Below are 26,304 nucleotides of genomic sequence, written 5' to 3' on the forward strand. Positions count from 1 at the left end.
AAAGGGATCTCACTGACCTCCCTTACCTTGTAGGTTTTGCAAAGATGGTTTTTAATGAAATATGAAACTTTATATTCATCCCTAGTAGATTTCATCATATAATCTTCAACCTAAGTCTTTACCCTGTCAATATCTCTTTGGAGTTTCACTATGTCATCCAGTATGTTCACTATCACTTTATGTCATTTGAATATCTGATTGACCCATGTGATCTATTCCTTTTGTCTTGGGGGGGAAATGACAGATGCAGGGCACTTTGATGGACAACAAGATGTAGATCAGGGTGTCTTTATTTATGAGTCACAGACCCCTTGTCAGTCTGGTAAAACCTATACAACCTTTTGCAGAATCACATTTTTGAGTACATAAAATAAAATGCATATGATTAAAAATGAAACAAATTATACTGAAAGATGTTTACCAAAATACATTTGGTAAGCAACTGACTCCCTATAGGTCACTGGGCCCCAAATCTTAAAGACCCTAGTTTAGTTCTGGGGTCAGATACTTAGTGCTGCATGATCTTGGACAAGTTACTTAACCTCTGATGGCCTCAGTTTCCTCAGTTGTTTAATGGGGATAATAATAGGTCCTACCTCAAAGAATTGTATTGAGTATGAAATGAAATATTTGTATAGGACTTAGTGCATAGTAGGTACCAAATAGATGCTTATTCCTTCTACCTTGTATGTCTCACCGGTTGTTAGTAGTTGTAGGCTGTTGAAAGAAATCAACCCATTGTTATGGCATAAGGATGAAAGAGAGCTACTCATGTCTTAAGTAAGTTTGGTTCCTGAAAGTAGACATCTATTTTCTAAATCGAGGTGCACAGGTTACAATGAAGGTTCGAGGAATCTGTTAGACTATACCATAATACTTGATGTTTTGGGGGGACATGAGGACGAGATTCAAAGACTGTTCAAATCTTTCCTTAAGTATACAAGTATCATCTTGGCTGTAGTTATTTGTGTGACTAAGTTATTATTAGCTAAGTCTTGCATTTTTCTTTTCCTTTTCCTTTCTAACCATACTTCACAATGAATGCTTAAGGAACTTTGAATTAGGTTCCTGCTGTTAAGATCATAGGGCTTATAGATTCAAAGATGAAAGGAAGCTTAGAGGTCATCTTTTCCAAACCCCTACTGAATGCTATCTACTTGATTCTCCCACCTCTCCTTCCCTCCTTTCCTAGCAAGGGACCATCTAGTACATTGTTGTAGCACCTTACCATTTTAACATTTTTCCACCTCTTTTAGTACTCTGACTAAAGAGGGGGAACCTCATTTTCCCTACTGAATATTTTAAACATATTTTTTTAACATAACAGAACACATTTTAAACACAGTTGTTTTTTTGTTTTCTTTTCTTTTCCTCATCCTCTGTTCTGTGTCATTGTGTGTTGGTAGTCTTATCCTCAAGGGGAAATATAACAAGGCAAAGAATACTTTATTCTGCCCTAACTATAGAAGACTTACTTTTCTCTACACAATAGTGTAGGTAGCACCTATGTATAGAATGTCAGTCTTGAACGGTCCCCTCTTCCTGTACTCATAAAAATTACATTGGTAAAACCCCCCATTTCCAGATGTTATTATATCAAAAGTTCTATTCAGCAGAAATGTCCATGGGTAAAGAGATGACCAAGAGAAGGAGATCTGGTTATCATAAATTGTATTAAATGAAAAACTCTCAAGAGCTGACTCATTCACAGGGCCATGTCCTCGTCGAAACACATCCAGTTAACAAAAGTACTGAGCCAAAATAGATACCATCAGCTGGCTAGTATGCCAAGGTCTACATATGGTACAGAGTAGAGGACATTTCTGGAAGTTAAGGAAGTTGGAGAACCTGTATTCAAACTGTATGGTGTGACAAAGACAAGCTGTGAATATCAATGAATAGGGAATGGAGGAAATGGGTAGCAGCAGGAGTGTGTTGGTAAATATTTATTCGTTTTCCAGGAAAATAATATATGTATGTACATATATATCATATACATACACACAACACATATTTAAGTTTAATCTATGTTTTTAACATTTTTTCCATCACTTTCTTAAGTCTAGACAGTCAGCAAAATGAGAAATCAAACCCTGATTTTATAACACTTGCCGATTTCCGAAGTATAAATGTTCACACTGAATATTTAATAATCTGTACTTGCAAGCTGGTATGAACTGGCTGTAGCACACCACTAGGTAGGAGATAGAAGTATATGAAGAGAGTAAACAATGAAAATGGGAGAGGGATGAGTGAGAGAAGCAGGGATGATGGTAACTGTAAAGTCAGAATGCCTAGACTCTTTTCAAATTAGAGATAGAAACAGGAGGACAAGGAGGAAAACGTGCAAAGGGGTAGCTTGCTTTATTCAAATAGATTAAAAAGCTTTTTGAAATGGCTCTTCATACAGAGTAACCAGAGATTTTTGCTTACATACGAATTTTATTATCAAGTTCTTTACTTGGAGTGTGTTTAGGGAACATCTAGTTGCCAGGGTAGGTTGGACTTGTGGATGAGAGAAGCTACATCATCTAATACGTGACAGAGTTTTTAATTTACTACATGTCCCTGGAATCCATGAACAAAATCATTTTTTTAATCAAGGTAGAATTTTTTTTATTTGCCACACTTGATTGTTTGCACAAACTTTATAGGACCTCAGATATTTTTACAGTCACTTATCAACACATCACTGAAAAGCTCTATTTCTCTATTCACTATAAGGCCATTGTGACTATCTTTACTCTAGCAGTAACCATGGTAACACTAGGAAGCTTAAACCACTTAATGAACATAACAGTATACTTCTTTGGTATAAGGAGGTCAAGTAAATGAACTTTTTAAAAAGTTATTTCATTAACCATTTAGATCTCTTCAACAATTTCACACTGTTCACTACTGTATTGTCCCTGATATTCTCATCTCCTTGGATTCTTCAACCTTATATTCATCTGGTTCTGCTGATGCTTCTTGAATGGCTCATTTTCTTTGTTTAATGGTGATTCTTATTCCTCTTCCCATTTCTTAAATGTGTCCCTTTCTCTCCAGTCCTTGTCTTTGGCTCTCTTTTTCTTTCTTACTACTCTTTTCATGGGATATCTCAAAAACTCAAAGCTTCAATTCTCTTTTCAACACTTTTATTACTGAAATAGTCTTCATCCTTCTGATATTACTCCTATGCAGATGACATACAAAATTGTATCTCTAACCCTAGATTTTTTTCCCTAAGCTTTAATGTAGTGTTTCTAACTAGGCAGCTAGGTGCCATAGTGGATAGAATACCAGAATTAGAGTCAGGAAGACCTGAATTCAAATTCTATCTCAGATACCTATTAGCTTATGTGACCTTAGGCAAATGAGAATAATAGCACCTACTTTCAAATGGGATAATGTATGTAAAAAGATATATAAATGTTAGCTATAATTATTAAGTATCATGCCTTTGCATCTAGGTGTTCTACCAGTAACTCAAGCTCAACATGTCCAAATTCCAATTCATCATCTTACCTCCTAAACTTTCTACTCTTGCTAATTTTAATGTAATAAACATTTATTAATGCAATATGTAGAGCTAGGTACAATTGAGAGCTGGTAGGTAGATAGATAGATAGATAGATAGATAGATAGATAGATAGATAGATAGAATTTATGCATGTTTCATGATAACACAGAATATCACTTAAGAATGTTCTGTTTATACTCTACAATAAGTAAACAACCTTCATTCAGTCAATAAGCATTTACCTAGAGCTAACTATATGCCAGGCACTGTGCTAAGCATTGGAAATTCAAAGAAAGGCATAAAATAGCTCATGCCTTTGAGAAATATTATTCAATTGTTAATCATTTATTTTCAATTCCATTCTTTAATTACACATATAATTTAGTTCTTATAAATCATTGTAGCTTAAGAAGTGTATATGAGATTCTGTGCAGGCTGACAGGGCGTTGGCTCCAGCCAGACTGTATGTTAGCTAGATTCCCTTTTTCACACAGCTCCTATAGAGCTCAGCTGACAGGCTAAGTTGGCTTACCTCATTTCTGCTAATCGCAAAGCTGTAACTTATGGGTCATAAGGACTATAGGTCACTTGGGGCTGGAAAACCTCCATGCCCCTTGAGTGTTGCTTACTCTTCAAAGTTGCCCATTCCTGTGGAAGTTCCCTGTTCCTGACACAGGATAGCTTTCCGTGATGACAGTGGAAAGTCCCAAAATACCCCAACCAATCAGCTTCATTTCCGAAGTTCCTCATTTATGCCTATAAGAATGTTCTGTAAACTCTGTTCTGGGTCTCTTACCACTGATTTATGATCTGATTTATTGGCAATAGTCAGCCTTGCTATTAAATCATTGTACTCAGAAGTTTTGTGCCTCACACTTTTTTCTGTTTATATAATAAATCAACATCTCAAGGAGCTCACTTTGTAATAGGGGAGGCAAGGTAGAAACAACTCTGTGTTAACAACATATATAAAGTGTAAATTTCAGGCAATTTTGTGGGGAAGACACACATGTTAAGAAGGATTAGGAAAGTCTTCTTGTAGAAGGTTGGATTTTACCTGGAACCTGGAAGAAGTCAGGCAATCCAGAATACAGATACAAGGAAAAAGAATATTCCAGGCATAGTGCACAGACTATGAAAATGCATAGTATCAGGAGATGAAGTGTTATGTGAGAGGAACAACAAGGAAGCCAGGATAGAGATAATAATTGAATCCACGGAAGATAATGGTGTCAACAAGCAAAATGGGATAGAGGAAGATGCCTATTTACTGAGTACAAACTGGGCAAAGATACAGATCCAGCAAAGGAGACTGAGAAGGAGTTGTTAGATAGGCAGGAGGAAAATCAGTGTCATGAAAACCTAAAGGGAAGAGAGTATTCAGGAGAAGAGAGTGATTGACTGACTGTGTCATAGGCTGCAGAGAGGTCAAGGAGGATAAGGACTAGGAAAGGCTGTTCACTTTGGCAATTAAGAGATCATTCCTAACTTTGTAGAGATTAAATGAAAGATGATGTTGGAAACCAGACTGAAGAGAGTTAAGAAGACAAGAGAGAGATAGGAAGGGGAGTCACTGATGTAGATGACTTTCTAAAGGAATGTGGCTCTAAAATGGAGGACAGAAATGGGATAATGCAGCAAAGTAGTATGCCTAGACCAAGTAAGAAGCTTTGGAGGGTGGGGAGACTTGGTAGTACTTGTAGGCAGCAAGGAAGCAGCTAGATGACAGAGGTATCATGAAGATTAGTGAGGGGGCGGGGTGAGAGAGGTGGCAATCTACTGGAAAAGATAAGATGGAATGAAATCTTGTGTGCATGTACTGGGGTTTTCTTGAGCCAGGTGAAGGGCCACTTCTTCATGTGAGAGAAATGTAAAGGAAGAGAGAGTGGCAAAAGACTTCTGAGTAAGGAAAAATGAGAAAGGAAGAAGAGTGAGTTCTTGGCAAAGGGCCTCAATTTTTTTCAGTGAAATATGAGATAAATTCCTTAGCTGAGAAGGTGAGGAAGGGGGGAGCCAAGAGAGGTTTGAGAATTGTTGAGAGGGTTTGATAAAGCTACTCTGCTAAGTAGAATAATGAATTGTGCAGAGTAGTGTGAAAGAATTACCTTGCTACAGTGAGAGCCCATATCAATGTAACAAATTTATTGTAGGACACAGTCAGCATAGATTTATAGTATCTCCAGCTTCATTCAGTAACATGTATACAGGAGAGAAGGCAATAGATGGTAGGAATGTTCTAATGCTGGGGTTTAGAAGAGCAAGATAAACAAAAGGTCAGAGTACTGGAAAGTGGAGAATAGTATATAGCTGAAGAGCTTTAACAAGAGGTCAAGATGGAAAAAGGTGGAAAGTGTATCTAGTAGAGGGGTGATGTCCTAGGAAAGAACTGAAGAATGATAGGATTAGAGGTCATGGTGAGGATAAAGAACAGTGTTAGGGGTTGTAAAGCAGAGGATAAGAAAGAATGATAAAAGATTATGATCAGATAAAGGAAATTCAGAGATCAAAACATGGAAGTAGAATATTCTTGGATGATGACAAGATCAAAAGTCTGAATAGCTCTGCATGTACCTGAGGTGGGGTGGAGGAGTAGGTCCTGGTGAGTAGGGATGGAGAGAGGAAAGAGTGAAAGTGCAACCAGAACTGCAAAGGATGGGGGAGGGGGAAAAGGTGATGTGGGGCTCAGTGAGTGCAGAAGGATGAAAGGAGTGAAAAAAGGAAAAGGTTTAAGATGAAATCAAGTTGTTTTTTTTTTTTTACTATGGTTCAGTCATTCCAGAGAGCACAGTGGGTATATTTAGAATGGGTCATAAGATGGGAGTGGGGGTCCAGTGAGGGGGTTAGGAATAAGGGAACTGTCAGTGGGGGATCAGAAATGGAGTTTATACAATGATAGCCATTTGTTCAGAATCACAGGGATGAGGAGAGTGTGGTGCGGTGGCAATAAGCTAGCCATTGAGGAATGAGTTCAGGCAGATTATCATTGGGTAGTGGGAGGGTGGAAGGCAGCCTCTGTGTATATGAAACAAGTGAGAGGGTGAGCCTCTAGGGGAGCAGGAGAAGCTTAGCTGAGTCTTCTCATGATATGAAATGTAAATAAATAGTATATAATATAATAATAATATGAGTGGGGGAATTTCAGACATCTAGGAGGATAGAGATAGAACCTTTTCAGGTTATAGTGAAGTATGATCGCCTCAGAGGGTGGCTAAGATAGAATAAAGATCATACATAAGTTAATTCAATTTATTTATGATGTGCAATGAGCTTTCATCTATTATTTTAACTATTATTGAATTTGTTTATTTTTATTCTAAATCCCTTAAGCAATATTAATATGATTTTACCTACTTAATATTAAACCACCTTTCCTAAAATATCATTATATAATAGTACCCAAAGCTTCATATTCCCAAACCAGTAGCTTGAGTAAATTATTGTCATATTTTAATGGTCTGAATTCAACAACTAATAATAATAATAACTCATATTTATAGGTTGCTTTATCATTTGTAACATATTGTGAGGTAAGTAGTAATTATGCTTATATACAGATGAGGAAACTGAGGTTTATAGGAATTGTGTCTCATGTAAGATCACATGATTATGTCAGTGCCAGTTCTTCTGATATACAAGTCCAAGGCTCTTTTCAGAAAGACATAGGTTTAAATCCCATCACTATCTACGTGAGAAAATGAAGATCCAAGTTTTAGAAATAACATGAACATGGTCTTGAGTCCATGCAGGATTGCATCTGGCCATCCACATGCTCATGAGGACTGAGCTCTCATTGGCCAATATCACTTCTTTGTCACACACAAAGCAAGTTTCACTTTAGAATCTCCTGAGGGTTTTTTTTTATTCCTCCAGCTGTCATCTTTCTTCTTTCTTGTCTTCCTTCATCCATCTATTTTTTTCTGACCCCCCTTCACCTTGATTTTTTTTTCTATTCTTAACAATAGCCTTTTTGGTCATTCCTTACAGTCTCCTAATACATAATTGCCTTCTCATAAAACATCATTTGTTTTCCTTAATGAAAAACATTTGAATATATTTGTAGGAGTAGACAAAGTTAAGAGATGTTTTTATGATGATTACTGTGTATATAAGCAAGACGTGAAAATATATCCTCTATTTCCTCCTCACTGGGAGACCTCCTATACCAAACTTTATTAACTCCAAATCTTATGAACCAGGAAAGTAACCACCACTACTGCCACTGCCACAACCACCCCAAAAAACAAACTTTTAATTTCATGTATCTCATATTTTATTTCATTAAGTAATTAATTAATTTTGTGTTCTCTGATGGAACAGTGGATAGAACAGTAGACTTCAACGCAGAAGACCTTAATTCAAATACCAGCTCAAATACTTACCAGCTATGTGACCCTGGGCAAGTCACTTAATCTCTCTAATACTACTAATAATAATTTCCTTATCTGTAAAATGGAGATACTAACACCATCTCCCAAGGTTATAATGAGGATGAAATGAGAAAATATTTATAAAATATTTTGCAAATCTTAGAGTACAATACAAATATTAGCTATTATCTGAGATAATGAGCAATGATAGGGTAGTCTTAAAAGCATTGACTTAGGAATCAGGAGATATAGGGATAAAGAGTTATTAAATAATGATTTTTTTTTACCTTCTCCAAGTCCTAAGAGTAGCATACTCCTCAAAGGGACTGCCATTGTGACCTATGATAACACTTCTAATTAATTTTTCTTTGATTAAAAAAAACCCAAAACTTAAGCATTCATTAATCCAAGTAAGGACTCCATTAGCACACATTTGGGGAAAAATAGGAAATTCTGAACTAAAGGAAAGAAAAGGGAATAATTTACATAGTACTGACTGTGTTCTAAGCAGTGTGCTAAGTGCTTTACAAATATTATCTCTTTTGGTCCTTACAACAACCCTGCAAAGTAGGTGCGATTATTATCCCCATTTACAGTTGAGGAAAGGGAATAGACAGAGATTAAAGGCCCTACCCAGTGTCACATAGCTAATATGTGTCTGAGGTCACATTTGAACTCAGATCTTCCTGACTTTGAGCAGCTAGTTTGTGCAGTGGACAAAGCACCCAGCTTGGAATCAGGACGAGTCATCTTAATGAGTTCAAATCCAGCCTCAGACACTTACTAGCTGTGTGACCCTGGGCAAGTCATTTAAACATGTTGGTCTCAGTTCCATGGCCCACTACTCCAGTGTCTTTGCCAAGAAAACCCCAAGCAGGGTCATGAAGAGTCAGACACAACTGAAAAACTGCCTTTAGGTCCAGTGCTCTATCCATTTTGCCAATCCAATCCAATAAACATGTATTAAGCACCTCCTAAGTTCCAGGCTCTGTGTTAAGTACTAGGGATATGATTAATAAAAAGAAGGAAAGTCCATACCCTCGAGGAGCTTACAATCTAATGGGGGAGACAACACACAGAAGGAGACAAGAAAAGAGAGGGAGAAGGGGTATCTTGTCCTGGCATCTTGTTCCATAGAGTTGAAACCTGGCAGGACAGCAGATACAGAGAAGTGAACCAAAAAAGTCAAATTTCTCCCAAAAAATGAATGGTTTCGTCTTGGACTTCCTCTTCTCTTTCCTTTTGGAAACATATGGGTGTTTTTAAGAGAAAGAATATGAAAAGTGTGAAAAAGACTACATATCTTAGACTCAAAGGAGCTGGGTTCTAATCCTATCTTCAACACTTCAGTGATGCTGTGCAAATCAGTTAACTTCTCTGCACCTCAGTTTCTTCATCTGTAAAATGGGGATAATGTTTGCTCTCCCTGTCTCACTGGATTTCTGCGATGAAAACACTTTATAAGCCTTAAAGCTCTGTTTAAATGTGAGTAAGTATACTTGAAGAGTCCCTTCATGTCTTTTGGGTAGTTAGACTTCCTCTGTCCTTTTCGAAGTATTTATCTTGATTGCTAACTGTGAACTAATCCCAATCTAAGCAGTGGTATTAGCTCAGAATGGTGAAATTATTACACCCCTGAGGGATATTTGCATTTTAATTTAGGACTTTAGAAGACTGAAAAACCTTTTTAAACCCCAAAGAAATGAATTTCTATTTGTGGAATCAAAGACCTTTTCAGGCTAGTGAGAGAGTTGTTTGTGGTGCAGGGAAACTTATCGTGTAAGACTGGACTTTCCCTACACATCCTTTAGGGAAGCTTAGATTGTAACTTTTTAAAGAATTGTCATTAGAAATATGTGCAGTGTGGCTCTGAGGCTGTGGGGTCTCTCTGATTCCTTAGGCTGTGGGAAACTCTGACATCTAGGTGATCTGTATTACCAAATCCTATATATAATCCTGGAATCCTAGGAAGACTCTGGTGATATGAATCCAACCTAGGATGCAGTCATTTGACTTAACCACAGTTGACCACATTTATGACTTGCCCAATTGTCAGAAAAGTCTCTGGAAAGCACTGTATGCCTTAGATTGCCTCAGGGGTACACAACCAAGTTGTGACAATTTGGAAAATTCATCCTTCTACTGGGTTTCAGGGAAAATGAGTTAGTAGATAAACGCAGCTCTCCTCTGGACCCTGGTTTGTCTTTGTCCACATTTCCTGACTCTGAGTATACAAGATGAGGGCATTGTAAAGTCATCTTCATCTAGAGTGGCTAATGAAATGCAAAGTATACTGAAATGCAAGGTCTACCTTCTATGAGTGGTACTTTTTAATCCAACATTTACCAAAATGAAAATCTGGCAGCCTGGGTTTGAACCTTCTGGAGGGAGCCTACAGGTCTTTTTCCCCATTAAGCTTATGGGAAAATTGGTAGGAAGAAACAAATCATAGTGTGGGCTGATAATGTTACAAAATGGTTACAATGGAAGTAGAATGATAATGAATAAAAATTAACTGGTATGATTTCTATAAGTCTAAATGTACATATTTGCAAAGGCGTTATTGTAACATTTATACAATTTATTTTATAATATACTAATTCAAATGTAAAAATGGATGTAAATTACCAGAAATTAACATGCAATGTGAAGAAAAGTCCTTTTATCCTCTGCAACTGTAGCATTTGGCAGATTCAGGAATAAATAATCTTTTGTGGCAAGGGTATGCCTTATCAAACATATGCAGATCAGCACTAATTAATGCTAATTAAGGTTTCCTGTCTATCTAGTTGGAAAAACGTCCAAATGTTATGAAATCCAGTTAGTATGCCTATTACGCTAATTGTTTTATATGGGGTGGTTCTTAATTAAAATATGTAAATTGACCTTAATTGCTATATACTAATGGGGGTTCATGTTATCTCACTAAAAGTGACAAGATGGTGAGGAGGGGTACTTAAATGACTAATTCTGATAAATCCTTAACTAAATGACCTTTACTCAAAATTATTTTTAATTAGAAGTTGGCAAAAGAAACATTTTTCCTTCTTTGTTTCTTTTTAGTTTTAAATAATGTCAGAAATGTTACTGTTCTTCGTTAATATAACCATAGAAGCAGTTGTGGATTGTTAATTATACTTAACAAGCGTGTTAATTTTACTGTTTGCTGTTTATAGTTTATCATGAAGTTATTGATATCCTCATTTTAGTCTTGGGAAAAGTGGCTTTCTTCCCAATGAATTTGCATTTATGACTGCAACTCTATAGATAATCTGACCCAGCTCCCATGGTAAAGAATGTGCTAAAATTCGATGAACTACCAATGCCTCAAGCTTTTCTTGGATGACTTGTTTTTTTGCTCAAAAGGAATTCCAAAATAAATCTTTCTAAATAAACGTAAAGCCACACTTTAAATCTTACTTGATTCAGGGGAAAGAGATTTTTTGTGGATTCTTGTACATTATGCCCACAATATATCTGTTCTTCATTGAATCACCAATAAGTGGGGGAAAAAAAACAGCCCTTTCTGTCATACTTCAAATCAATGTATGGAGTATTTAAATATTTTTATTTCCCTATATTATGAGTCTGGATTATAGAAAAGGAATTTGCTCAGTCCATAACATATTCAAATTTAGCCTTCCACCTGAAATCATGTGTTCAGTTTAACTATAATTTAAAGCACATTTATTGAATTTTATCCTGGAAAATATGAGATATGTGAAGAGACTTAGTAAGTCATTGTTATGTTGAAGGGAATAGATAATAAAAGCTGCAATGTTAGATTGCAAAAATGATAGCCAAAGTCTTTTCTCTTTCAACAGGACATTGTGACTAATGTTTCACCACGGATCGTCCGGGGCAATACCGCAGGCCCTGTGTATGGCCCAGGACAAAGTTCCTTCCTTAATATCGAGCTCATCAGTGAGAAAACAGCAGCATACTGGTGTAAATGTGTCAGTGAACTAAAGGCCGACTTTCCTGACAAAGTGAGTGCAATTTAACGTTTAAAACAAGAGAACTGGCGCAAGTTGGAGAATGTTTACTTAAACATTCAATTTATCGGTTCATAAATATTAATATATATATATATATAATACATTTTATTAAAGAATCTGCCAGTTGCTTTGCTGGTGCTCAGAAAGATAAAAACGATAGAAAACTCAAGAGCTCATAAAAATCCTTCACGACGGGAGGCTTTGTTATAAATGGGGATATGCAGATGGAAAAAGGTCTCTCCATCAACAGGGGGATAGGGAGTGGAATTCTTATGTTTTGAGCTCCTCTCCCCTGTGTGTGGCGAGGATTTATAAAGGTGATGACCTTAGGAAGAGATTGTGGGCTCTGAGCTTCATTTGTAAGAAGGAGAGTCAGGGCTGCTGCTGATACAACTGGCCTCTCTCTTTCCTTGGGATATTATTCACTACAAATAATCTTCTCTTCTTATTATTATGAGCAAACACTTTGAAAAATACCCTCTTCTAGTCTGGTAAGAAGCTGTTTTGAAATGATGCAGAATATAATAAGGATGAAGACATGCATTCAGCTCTATTTAGGCATTTTTGTACAGAGTTGATTTTTTTTTAAAGAAAGGAGAATTTATTTCCTTGCCTCTTCTCCTGTCTGCAGGGTACTTCTTAGTACTTGTCCTTACTTCTCACCCCTTTTCTTTGCAGAAGCTAGGGACTATGGGAGGGGAACATTGTATATCATTTCAAACATTTTCAATGCATTGGTCAGGTTTGCTGAAGTGTTCCCCTCCCTTCTTTTATTCTTTGTTGTAAAGGAATAACTCTTAGAGAAGGAGGTAAGGAAGGACATATAGGAAATATAGGTAATGTAAGAACCAAATAAATCAATTTAAAATTATTTTTAAAATACTCTCCTTTGGGGCAGCTGGGTGGTACAGTGGATAGAACACTGGCCCCGGAGTCAGGAGGACCTGAGTTCAAATGTGGACTCAGATACAACATTTAGTAGCTATGTGACCCTGGGCAAGTCACTTAATCCCAATTGACTTGACCCCCTCAAAAAATACTCTTCTCTCCCTCTGTGTGTGTTTTAAAAGATACTATGCCAGTCCATTGATCAAAAAGAAATTTCATTTTTGGTTAAAGCAGCATAAGATGACTAATATTTTGTTCAAGGTCTAATAATAAAAAATAGTACTCTAGCCTCCCTCTCCTCCAAAATGTATTGTAGAATCTGTTGAAAACACTTAATTCTTTTCCTAGGCCTAACAGTGAAATAGATAAATGGTATCAAACTCAAATAGAAATGGGGACCACTGAAAGGTGCATAAGGATCCCTACAGGTTGAATATTGACTTAGAAAAACACACTGAAACATTTTCTATGTTCTGTTGTATTTTTTATTTATTTTGTTAAATATTTGCCCACTACATTTTAATCTGGTTCCAGCCACACTGGCCCAGGGACTGTGTGTTTGACACTTCTAAAAGTAGACCATAGGCTAATCATAGAGTATTTTAAGGCTCAAAGAAATGCAGCCTAAGCCTTGATTTATATGGCTGAATGAACTGGAGCCCAGAAATCTGAAAATGACTCAGCTGGGTTCACTGTAACTTAGTCAGAGTTATCATCCACCTACTCAATATATATTTATTTAATTATTTACACTTTGGCTCTCCAATCAGAATATGATCTCCAGGGCAAGGGCTCATTTTGTCTTTCTTTGTCTCCTGGGAGTTTAGCACAGTGCCTGACAAATAATGAGTACTTATTAAATGCTATTGATTGATGGATCATAGAACAGATGGCTGACTACCACATTAGTCAGTATTATTTCCTTGAGTAGTCCATATTTTAACATGCTTTTCTTTTCAATCTGATGTGGACCTGGCATGGCCAATTTGACCAAGTTGAGACAGAGTTTATCTGTATGACTGTCAAAGAGCTGCACCATTTACTTTTCAAAATTTAACTTTTAAACTAATATATTCATTCAACCAATATTTTTGAGTATCTAATATATGTAAGGCACTGTGGTAGACACTATACCCTAAATATAATTCTGGACCAATTAAATTTCCCTCATACCTCTCTGTTACAAAGAGGGAAATTAAGGTTTTATGTCAGGAAAAAGTTTCTTAAACATTAAAGGTATCTAAAAATAGAATACATTGTTTTGAGAGGTTATGGGTTAGCCCTCACTGAAGGCCTATTCTGGCAAAGGCAGGGTGACAACTCTCAGGTATGTTATAGTGAGGGTTCTTTTGCAGGTTTCAGTTGAATTAGATGGTTCCTGAGGTCTCTCAGAGGCAGCTAGGTGGTGCAGTGGAGATAGCCCTGGGCCTGGAGTCAGGAAGATCTGAGTTCAGATTCAGCTTCAAATACTTACTAGCTGTATGACCCTGGGCAGGTCACTTAATCCTGCTTGCCACAGTTTCCTCATCTGTAAAATGATCTGGAGAGGGAAATGGCAAACCATCCCAATATCCGTGCCAAAAAACCCCCTATGAACAAATGGTGCACTGTGGACCAAAGAGTCAGACAGGGCTGAATAACAACAAGAAGGAGGTCTCTTACAATAGATTCTGTGGTGTTTGATCATGTGAAGTCAATTTAGTATCATAGTATGGCTCATGGCTCAGACTTGGAGCCAAGAATACCTGGGTTCAAGTCTAGCCTCCAAGTCCCTGTGTGATCCTAGGCAAGTCAGCCTCCCAGTACTGTCAAGAAACTCTCTAAACCAATGAATTGAAGAAAAGTGCTCGCTTTTATTAGTAGAGAGAATGTCCTCACCCACATACACAGGTCTATTTCTCTATTGCTATTATTTTAATCACTTAACTTCTAAGTGCCCCAGGCTACTCTGTAAGACTCTAAATTGCAGAAAAGTACAGATCTGCATTTACCCAACGGGTTTTCCTCATTAGGATTTCCCTATACCAGCTTCTCAAAGTGTGGTTCACCCACTCCTGGGAGTCCCAAAGACCCTTTCACAGGCTACACAAGGTTGATTGTTTGTGTTTTTCACTCTCGTTCTCTCATAAGTGTACAGTAGAGTTTCTTAGAGACCTGTGAAAGTAAAGATTATTTCCAAACTTGAAGACTGAATTGAGATCTCATCTCATTAGATATAATGAACATAACTAAAGCTCTTTGCATCTTAAAAAGGGGTCTTAAAAAGTTTGAGAACTGCTGCCCTATGCCAAAGAAATTGCAAGTCCAGCCCCACCTCTCTAATACACATTTTAATCACAGCATCATTACAACATGCTGTCTCACCTGACACACTTTTTTTTTCCTTTCCTGCTTACTTGAAGGGCTACAGGCTATGACCCCATATCTGCCAGTTGGCCAACACTGACAGAGACCGTATTTATTGACCAAAAGTTGCAACCTTCCTACTGTTCTTGCCCTACTTAGGTCATATGATCATAGCATTAGTGGTGGAAGTAATTCAGATGCAATTAATGCCAACTCCCTTATTTATCAAGAAATGAAGGGTCCAAGGGATTAAATGACTTGACCAAAGTCACAAAGTAAGCAGAGCCTAAGTTCAAGTCAATCCAGGTCCTCTTACTCTGAATTTAGTAATCTAGAGTAAGTAACTTGTAGTAATCACTGCCTTCCCATGATTAGGTGATTAGGAAAAGTTTCAGAGACCATGAAAATTTGAATCTGGATCATTTGAAGCTAATATTTTAATGTTCATTGTTTTTATAAAGAGCAATTTTTGGTTGAATAATAAATGCTATCAATTTGGGAGGTTGGGCAGATCACTTAAAATCTCTAGACGTTAGTCTCCCTAATCTGTAAAATGAAGCTTTACTTAACCTGGCCCCTCTGTCCCTTTCTAATCTTATACTTTGCTGACATGAACACACTCTATAATCTGGTGACACTGGCCTTGTTGTTCCTTACACACATTGTACTCCTACTCTGTGCTTTTAATTCCCTGCCTGTCCCCCGTATCTGGAATGTTCTTCTTCCTCACCTTTGCCTCCTAGATAGATTCCCTGGCTTCCTTCAAAACTTAGCTGGAATTCCACCTTCTGTGAAAGGCTTTTCCTGATCCTCCCCTTTCTAACTCCTTCCCAAGAGTGAAGGCAAGGACTGTATTATTGCAGGGATTTTGTTTTTGTTTTGGGGTTTTTTTTGTGGGTATCTCAAGCCCAATGCTTGGCATTTAGTGCTTTTCTTACCAACTGGCTAAATGAACACAATTAGGTGGATGACCTCTGATGTGGCTTCTAGACCTAAGATTGTGTTCCTGTGATCTCATAGTTCTCTTTTGGATTTAATAATCTAATAATTTAATGATCTAAGTGACAGTGAAATAACAAGAAGGCTGAGAAGAGACTGCCTTTGTGCTTCTACCCAACTAGAAATGAGACACATTGCTGATACATTTAAATATTCTTTTCTAATATCATGGTACCAATTTTCTTTTGTCATCTTGCCTGTTTTATAGTACTTGCCATTTTCTTCCAAGCAAATAACACATTGATTTTCTGCTTTTAATCCCTTCCCCATTTAGATTATATTCCTATTTTTGGTTTCTTTCTATCCTTTAAACTAATTTCCAATATTTTCCTTTTATATCAATTTTTTTTCAAGGACAATTAAAATCCCATTCAGATTTTAACCCATAGAAACAATGTGTGCTTAGAGATTGCCATGCTGAGATTGGAAAATCCCCTGCTGTTTTGAAATAGCTCTGATGCCAAGCCCAATGGGCTGAATGAAAGGGGGTGACCCTTCTTTTTCCTCTTTTAATTATCACTCTCACTGGAGTTCTCCCACATCATTCTCAAGTGTACAACTGCCGCCTTCATAAGAGTACACATAATTCAACCAGCCTTGGCAGCTGCTGAGCAAAACGTCTCCTCTCCAGAAGAAGCAAGAACCTTGGGAGCAAGCTCCAGAAGTCAAGTAGGAGTAGCTAGTCTTTCTCCCCAAGCAGAACAGGACACCATCTTCCATTCTGCAAGAGAGATGTCGATCAGACATTAAGAACTTCCTTACTTTGAGTCTCATTTCTTAGCCCCGATTCGCTGTTCCAAAGCACACTCCAACACTCGACTTCTTTGCTTACAAGGATTCTTTTTATTTATACATGAATTAAACTCAGCACTCTGATTGTGGTAGTGACAATTCATTACTAACGAAGAAGTCTTTGTTCCTGAGCAGAGATCTTGTAATGCTTATTATGAAATGCACTGTATAATTAGGGCTTACAAAATCGATTTTAACCGAATCCTTTCTTTACCCACTTAAGAAAAAAGAAAATCTTTTTACATTATATATTTTAGGCTTAGGGGACAAAAAAACTCAGCAGAAAAAATACTTGCTGTACTCAGTCTGAATGCACTGAATTAGCAAGCAGAGAATGACATTTTCTATCATTCCTGGCTGTCACAGTGAGTGTTAAGCAAAAGAAGGGGATGCACCAATGAATCAACTGGTGATTATAGAAAAGGGAATGATGGCTTTGTTACAGAAATTATTAAGTGAAGAACAATTGGCATGTAAATAGTTTTATATTGCAAGACATTTCTGCAAAAAGCTCTCCTTTCCCCTCCTTTCCCCCCCCCCATTAATTATTATGTGGCCAGCTCTGAACACACTAGGTGTGGAATGTTTCAGAAGAAAGTTCATCCTCATCAGTAATCCTGAAGGTGCCCTTTGTTATAGGTAGCCTCTGATGACAATTGTGAAAATCCAGGCCTATGTACTTACTGATTGCCCCCTATAGTTAAGATTTTGAGACATCAACAGTCTTCGTTAAAATGTTATTTCCATTTATGGGGAGTGAGAGAAGGCTTTCCATTAACATGAGAACTTTTTTTCTATGCCAGATTTCTAAAGTAATTTAAATTTAAATTCATCAGTTTGTATGTACAAGGCCAAAATTTAAATCCTAGATTTTTTCTAGGAACAACAGTGATTCAACTGCCTTCTGTCCCTACCCCAGATAAAATAAATAACTGAATAAATGGCTTGATTAATCTTGTCCCCCTCTTGCTTTTTTCTCCCTCTTCTTAGACCAGTTTTCTGTTCTATCTTTGTGGCTATCATTTAAAAGCAGAATAGAAAACTTTTGAAGTCTATATTACACGGCTTCTGCATGTTGAGCCTGGAGAATGGAAGGCTTAGGGGAGGACATGATAGCTATTTTCACGTATTTGAGGGGCTGTCACATAAAAGAAGGATTAGTCCTGTTCTACCTGATTCCACTAGGCATTTTAGGATATCTCAAGAAATTTTGTCAATTGCCATACTGGAATCCAGGCAAGCTATGTTTGTCACATGTCCTTTATCTGCTAGTATAGTAAAGGTAGGGTGAGGTGCATCACATTGATTTCATTAGTTTACAGAGTTCCTGATGAGAAAATTCCCTCTACCAGTGTAGACTATTAACTGTTCTGCAATTCATATTTTTAGGGAGTTGTCCAGGGGCACTGGTTAAATGTCATGTCCAGGGCCACACAGTCAGTATGTGTAAAAGACAGTGCAGGTCTTCATGACTCCAAGGCTCTATTAAGTCACTCTATTACACCATCAAGGCCCCTAGGTGGCCCAGTGGATAGAGTGCTGGGCCTGGAGTCAGGAAAACTCATCTTGAGTTCAAATGTGACCTCAGACACTTACTAGCTCTGTAACCCTGGAGAAGTCACTTAACTCTGTTTGCCTCAGTTTCCTCATCTGTCAATTAAGCTGGAGAAGGAAATGGCAAATCACTCCAGTATCTTTGCCAAGTAAACCCCAAATGGGGTCATAAAGAGTCAGAAATAATTGAAACCACTAAATGATCACAATTACACTGTTATCAGTCCAGTTATCCTAAAACCAAACAAACAGAAATAAAGTAAGTCTAGTATTTCCTCTCATTTAGGACCCCATGGTGATTCTACTGATCACTGCTTCACCTTCTAAATGCTCACAAACCCATCTTTTAATAAATCAAGCTCACCAGCCTCTTCCTTGAATAAACTATTTTCTTCCCTGTTTTCAAAACTGGAACATTGGCCTCTCTATAACACTTCTGTGGTTCTCCACTATTTTTAAAAGATGCCCAACAGAAGCTCAGGACTCTCCTCTGCAAATACTTTCAGTACCTTCACATATAATTCATTCATGCCTAGTGGAGATAACTAGATACTCTCATGCCATTTTCTCTCTTATCTTATGGTTCAGTTCATTGTTAATCTTTTTTTTTGTTCTGTTTTTGATAATCCTTCAGAAAAAAAAGAAATAGAGTAAGAATTCAGTAGCTTTGCTTTCTCTCTACTTTCCCTTTTCACCATCCCATCCCTCTCATGCAGTGATGCTATCCCTTCTTTTAACTTTGTCTTTCCCTCATAATAGATTTTAATAACTCCCTTTTTTTTCCTCTAGCATTTTTGCTGATCATGGTTCATCTTGAGCTTTCTCACCTCAACACTCTTCTTTCTTGACTGTATCATTCATTTGTGTTTTGACCTCAGCTACCTGACATTCCTTCCAACTCCTGTATATGTCTTTTTAAAAAAGCTTCTTTCCAATTCCTTATTGATATTTCTATTTATTTTTTCAGAATTTCATTATTTAGAATTTCACATCTATATTGGACAAACCCCCCCAAGAGAATTTTAGAAAATGAGACCTTATTTTTGTTCTTCCCAAAAACTTTAGATCACTTTTCCCAAATTAGGGAATACATCTGAATATGCTCAGATTTCCCCTCTTTTTCTGTTGTAAACTCTAAGATAAAATGTTTACTTCATCCTAAGGATCCCATCATTTCAACCATAGGAAGGATTTTCTTATTGTTGGTCCATTTCAGGTCCAGAAAAAGGTTCCAGTCCACAGTCAAATAGAGGAAGTTCCAGATCAATCAACTGGATTTATTAAGCATCTGTTTATATATCAGGCACTTTACTAGATTCTGTAGATGCAGACAAAAGGGAAAGAATCCTTGCCCTTGAGGAGCCTGTATTCTAACAGATGAGAGAACGTGTACAATTATAAGTATATACAGAAAATATATAAATTGAATACAAGACGGTGTGGGGAAAGACAGCACCAGCATCTAGGGAATCAGGAAAAGCTTCATGTAGAAAGTGGGACCTGAACATGACTAATGTGAAAAATATGTTTAATAGGAATGTGTATGTAGAGCTTATATCAGATTTCACACTGTCTTGGGGTGGGAGGTAGGAAAGGAGGGGGAGAAAATGTAAAACTCAAAAGCTTTTGAAAGTGATCATTGAAAACTAAAACTAAATTAATTAATTTAAAAAAAGAAAGTAGGGCTTGAGCTGAATCGTAAAGGAAACCAGAAATTCCAAAAAGCAGAGAGTAATAACACTCCAAGTATGGGGGGCAGCCTGTGTGAAAACATGGGGACAGAAGATGGAATGTTATGTGTACAGAAGAAGAGGTAAACAAACATGGCTGGATGGTAGAGCATGTGAAGGTAGTGTTGTGAAAGGATACTTAAAAAGTAGGAAGGGGTAAGTTTATGAAGAATTTTTTTCAATTTTTTAACATTTTTATTTGAAGTTTTGAGTTCCAAATTCTATCCCTCTCTTCCTCCCTTTGTTTCTCCTCCCTCCCCAGACAGTAACATTTAGATACAGGTTATACATGTGCAATTATGTAAAACATTTCCATATTAGTCATTTTGTACCAGAAGACTTGAATAAAAGAAGAAAAATGAAAGAAAGAAAGTAAAAAATAGCTTGCCTCAGTCTGCATTCAAACAATATCAGTTCTTTCTCTGGAAGCAGATAGTATGCTTCTTCATTAGTCCTTTGGGATTATCTTAGATCATTGCATTGCTGAGAATAGCTAAGTTACTCACAGTTCTTTATTGAGTAATATTGCTGTTACTGTGTACAATATTCTCCTGGTTCTGTTCAGTTCACCATGTATCAGTTCATGCAAGTCTTTCCAGGTTTTTTCTGAAATCATCCTGCTTATCATTTCTTATAGCACAATAATATTCCATTACAATCATATACCACAGCTTGTTTAGCTATTCCCTAATTGATGGGCATCCCTTCAATTTCCAATTTTTAGCCACCACAAAAAAAGAGCTACTATAAATATTTTAGTACAAATAGGTCCTTTTTCTTTTTTTGGATGTCTTTGGGATATAAAACTAGCAGTGGTATTTCTGGATCAAAGGGTATGCACAATTTTGTAGCCCTTTGGGCATATTGTGAAGAGATTTGTATTTGATCAGGAGATAATAGGTAACCACTGTAATTTATGACATAGATCTAGACTGAAGGAAAATCATTTTGGGAACTGTGGAATGGAGGAGAGTGGGAAAGGGAGAAAGAGATTCAGGTATTGAGGTAGAATAGGAGGTTCCTGTAATAACCAAGGTAAGAGGTAGAGAGGTCCTGAACAAGGGTGGTGACTGTGAGAGTGGAGAGAAGGGGACTTTTGTGAGAGGTGGGAAGTTGTAGAGATAGAAATGACCAAGTCTGACAACTGATGATGTGTGTGGAGTTAATGACTTGAGGAGGTGAGAATGACACTAATGTTTTGAACTTGGGTGAATACAAGGATGGTAGTGACCTAGACAATGATAGAGAACTATATTTTCCATTATCACATCAACTCAGTGACAGAGATCACACACTCTGAATACTAATAGTTATTCTTGAATAAAGATAGGACCCCCCTTCAAGGCTGGGGACTACTTTATATGTTTAAGCATACCAAGATTTTTACCATATTGATTTTCTTTTGTTTGCTCTGATATTAAGAGTTCATTCAATTCCCTTGAATACTCATCATTCAAGTGCATAGAATAATAGGATTTATGGTTGGGAAGAATCTTGGAAATCATTTGTTCTAACCTCCAGCCTGGGTTCAAGGGAAAATTTCAGAAGATAGAATTTCAAGACCTTTTTGTTCTCTAATCTTTAGAATAAAATGTTCTTTTAATGAATGGTAATATGGAAAATGTTACCAGTGTGACACTAAAGAGGGAAAATACCCCCCAAAATATAATTTACTTATTCAAATGGAGTTTATTGAAAGATGTAGATATACATAACTAGATAGCTCCTAATGATGAATAAAGATGCTGGAACATCATTACCTCTGATGTTTCCAATTAGCAGTGTTTATGTCTCATTAGTTCCCACATCTGTAAAGGTCAAGTAGCAATGTACCTTCAGCAGAAGGTGATTTGAGATTGAATAGTATTGCTTATATAGATAAAAATTCTTGCTTCTGATATTTCTATCAGCAAGTTCTCACCTTCAGTCAAGCCTTGAAGGTTTGGAGAGGTAGTATTTGGATAGGGTGTACGTGGCTGAGCTTATACCCCGAATTTCTGAGCTTTTGGGCAATGTGGCCTTGCCACACATTCAAAACTCTCAGAGGCTGTAGACAAAGGCAGTTATTAAGGCAGGAGGTTTGTACTGGTCAGTTTCTCATAATTAGCCAAGAAATGAGTCATATTCAGTAACCTTTGGAGTTGAAGGGTAGCCTGTTCAGTGTAGATGCTAGCAACTATGCTGAGGATCATCTTGGAAGAAGCTACCATTATCCTATGTTGGGGGAGAGATTCAGGTAAGGAGGAAGGCTGCACAATAAAATTAATTGTGAAAGTTACAAAAGGGATGATAAACTTCAAAGACTACTATGAACCTATGGCATGCAAGCACAATCATTTTAATATAAAGCACTTGATATTTTTTTTTCTACATAGTAAAGGAATCTCCCAATTACCTTGTTACTCTATGGTAATACATGAGTAGAACTCAGCAAGGATGACTTGAGCCAGGGAAAGATATTCTGAGACTAGTGAAAGAGTATCAGCTCTCACTGCAGCAACCTAGCCATTGCAGGGACACGTTCCCTATTCCTACCTAGCTGCTACCTTTGTGAAATCAGTGTCTCTGATGTTCAGAATGATGAGAGGTGTCAGGCTAGACCAAGCCTCCTTTATTGTCGTCCTGATCTGGAAAAGCCTGCTTCATGTCTGGTCCTCTAGAATTGTGGTTGTCATAGTACTCATCAAAGTTCTAAAGTCTTTCAAGGATGTTTTTCTTTATAACATTGTCATTGTATAAATTGTACTTTGTTGTCACTTCACTTTCCTTCAGTTCATAGGGATTTTTCCATTTTCTCTGAAATTTTCTATTTTGTTATTTCTTATGGCACATTACATTCACATGTCATTATTTGTCTAGCCATTCCCTAATTTAGCCATTGTCCTGTAGGTGAGCACTCCCTTAGTTTCCCATTCTGTGATACCATGAAAAGAGCTGCTATAAATATTGTTATACCTCTAGGTCCTTTTGCCCTCTGTTTGTTCTCTTTAGGGTATCAGTGTGGTAGTAGTAGTAGTAGTAGTAGTAGTAGTAGTAGTAGTAGTAGTAGTAGTAGTAGTAGTAGTAGTAGTATGCCTGGATCAAAGAGTTCATATGGTTGAGTGACTTTTTGGCCATAATTCCAAATTTCTTTACAGAATGATTGTATCAATTTACAGCTCTGCCAATAGTGCACTGCCGCACCGATTTTCCCTTTGCCCCTCGAACATTTAGCATTTTCTCTTGTCAGCTTTTGTAATCAAATGAGTGTGAAGTTGACCAGAATTGCTTTAATTTGCCTTTCTCTAATTATCAATGATTTAACCTAGAAAGTTTTTTTATATGATTATTGATAATTTTGATTTCTTCATTTGAAAACTCCCCATTCATATCCTTTGGCCACTTATCACTTGGAGAATGACCCTTACTCTTATAAATTTGGATCATTTACATATGTCTTTGATATAAGATTTTTATAAGAGAAATCTGCTACTTTTCCTAGTTATCTCTTTCACTTCTGATTTTAACTCCATTTGTTCTATTTATTAAAAGCATTTTAAGTTTCATATGATCAAAACTTCATTTTATCTTCTAAGATTATTTCTCCTTTCTTTGGTCATGAAATCTATCCATAGAAGAGAAGCATAAATTCTTCCTTGCTCCTCTAATGTCACTTGCTGTGTCTAAATCACATGTCCATTTTGAGTTTATCTTGGAATATGTTGTGAGATAGGGGTCTATACCTAATTTCTGCCAGCTGCTGTCCCATTTTCTAAGCAAATTTTGCCAAATAGTGCAAGCTTATTTGAGTAACTGGGGTATTTGGATTTATTGATCATTATTTCAGTGTTTTTATTTGCTTCTCTATGTTTAAACTTAATCTGTTCCACTGATTGTTCTCCCCTGCTGACTGGAAAGGTAGGAAGGGGAAGGGTTGTGAAAGGCTTGAAATACCAGATAGAATACTTTATATTTGATCTTAAAGATAATAGGGAGCCACTAAAGTTTATTGAGGGGAAGGATGAGAGGGCAGAACATGATCATACCTAGGAAAATCACTTTGGCAACTGAGTCATTTAGTCAACTGGCATTTATTAAACATACACCATGTATCAGGCACTGTGCTAAGCATTAAACAGTCAATGTACCTAAAAAGCTCACAGTCTAATGGAGGAAGCAACATGAAAACAACAGTTTAGACAAGATATAGATAGGTTAAATTGGGGAAAATTCTCAGAAGGAAAGCATCAAGATTAAAGAGGACTGGAAAAGTCTTCTTTCGTAAAATAGGACTTTAGCTGAGACTTGAAGGAAGCCAGGGAAGCTAGGAGACAGAGCTGAGAAAGAAGGTCGCAGTCATGTGAGACAGCCAGTAAAAATGCTTGGACTTAGGTAATGGAGTACCTTGTTTAAGGAAAAGGAAAGAGGCTAGTGTCACTAGATCACATGGTACATGAAGCAGAGTAAAGTGTAAGAAAGTTGGAAAGGTAGGAAGGGCCAGGTTAATGTAAAGGGCTTTAAAGGTCTAACAGAAAAAGGAGAAGGAACAAAGATGGTGAAGTGTGATGAGCTCTTGCCCACAGACAAGATATGGGAAATGCATCAGATCAGATCTTGATAGGGAAATCCAGAAGAAGTCACAATGAATCCTTTGTTCAATCCCTACTCAGCACAGGAAAACAGACGTTAATATCTATGGACACTAAGGATCAGTCTGGGCCAGGAGCACGCCTAGCATGTAGCACTACAGCTCCTAGGGAAAGGCTTTTCACCAGGGCAAGAGGAAGCCTCAGACCCAAACAGGACTGTCTCCAGATCTGCAAGGGACACCACAGGGGGGACAGGTCACCCACTACCCAGTTCTGGATCACAGATCCAGAGTGCAGTAAGGAAGGGAACCCCCCGCCAAAATGGTAGTATTTCCTGGCTAGAGAGTCTGTGGGAGGGGTACTGAGAAAGAAGGAAGGTCAGAAGCAAGCAAGCATCAGTGGTTTGGCACAGACCCCAGACTCAGAGAAGGGTGGCAGCAAATAAACTTTGCCCTGGATCAAACTATTTTTGGCAGCACTGAAAGTTTGCAGGTCACCTGCATGTCCCTGAGGTCCTCAAATACCATAACAAAGAAAGGAACAAGAAGACCAACTCAGGCCTTCTCTCCAGACATGCTGCAAAGCCTAGCTCTGACATCAAGTCCATGGTCGGGCAGTTGGCTAGAAAAATGGCCAAAGAAAAAAGAACACCATCATAATGAGTTATTATCACGGCTGAGATAACCAAGACAGAAAATCAGAGGAAGAAAATAACTTCAGAACATGCATAAGCAAAGCCTCAGAGAAAATCATAGCTTGAGCACAAAGTCAACTAGAATTCCTGGAAGAAATAAATCAAAAGATTTACGTGTGCATGTGTGTGTGTGTGTGTAATTAGAGTGCTTGAAGAAAAAAAATGGAAAAAAAAATTAGTTATGGGGAAAAGAATTAGAAAGTGAATTAATAGCTTCGTACAAGAAATGCAAAACTGCCCAAGCTACAAACTCTCTAAAAATTAGAACAAACCACATAAAAACCAATGACTCCATAAGGCAAAAAGAAATATTAAAACAAAGTTAAAAGCTGAAAAAGTAGAAGGAAATACAAGGTATCCCCATTGAAAAAAAATAACCGACGTGGAAAACAGAACAAAGAGAAAAAAAATTAAGAATAACTGGACCAATGAATGCCATGACTAAAGAGCCTATATACCATTGTTAAAGAACCAGAGGGCAAAGAGGAAATGGAAAGAATCCACCTGTCACCTCCTGAAAGAAACCCCAAAATTAAAACTCCAAGGAACATCATAGCCAAAATCCAGATCTTCTAGGTAAAAGAAAAAATAATGCAAGCCGACAGAAAGAAAGAATTCCAGAATCAGGGAGCCACAATCAGGATCACACATACCTTAGCAGCCACCACTATAAAGGAGCAGAGAGCTTGTAATGTGATATTTTATAAGGGAAAGGACATAGGTTCACAACGAAGAATAGCTTACCTAGCAAAACTGACTATAATGTTCTGGGGGTGGGGGTGAGGGCTGGGGGGTGGTTGGGTGGAAATGAACCTTTAATGAAATAGAAGATTTCCAAGAATTCTTGATGAAAGGACCAGAGCTGT

At 37.4% G+C, this 26,304-nt stretch overlaps 1 protein-coding gene across 2 annotated transcripts in view; it reads left to right on the plus strand.

Moving 5' to 3' along the window:
- DPYD (dihydropyrimidine dehydrogenase) overlaps positions 1–26,304 on the plus strand; it is a 1,011,926-nt gene that overhangs the window by 578,766 nt on the left and 406,856 nt on the right. For both annotated transcript variants that reach the window (XM_020999593.2, XM_078155001.1), the window contains exon 14: positions 11,694–11,858. In XM_020999593.2, coding sequence (XP_020855252.1) covers positions 11,694–11,858 — 165 coding nt within the window. The remainder of the gene's footprint in view (positions 1–11,693; positions 11,859–26,304) is intronic.

The sequence above is a fragment of the Phascolarctos cinereus genome, unplaced genomic scaffold (genome assembly GCF_003287225.1).
Source record: "Phascolarctos cinereus isolate Bilbo 61053 unplaced genomic scaffold, phaCin_HiC Scaffold_5;HRSCAF=322, whole genome shotgun sequence".
NCBI classification, from domain to species: Eukaryota; Metazoa; Chordata; class Mammalia; order Diprotodontia; family Phascolarctidae; genus Phascolarctos; species Phascolarctos cinereus.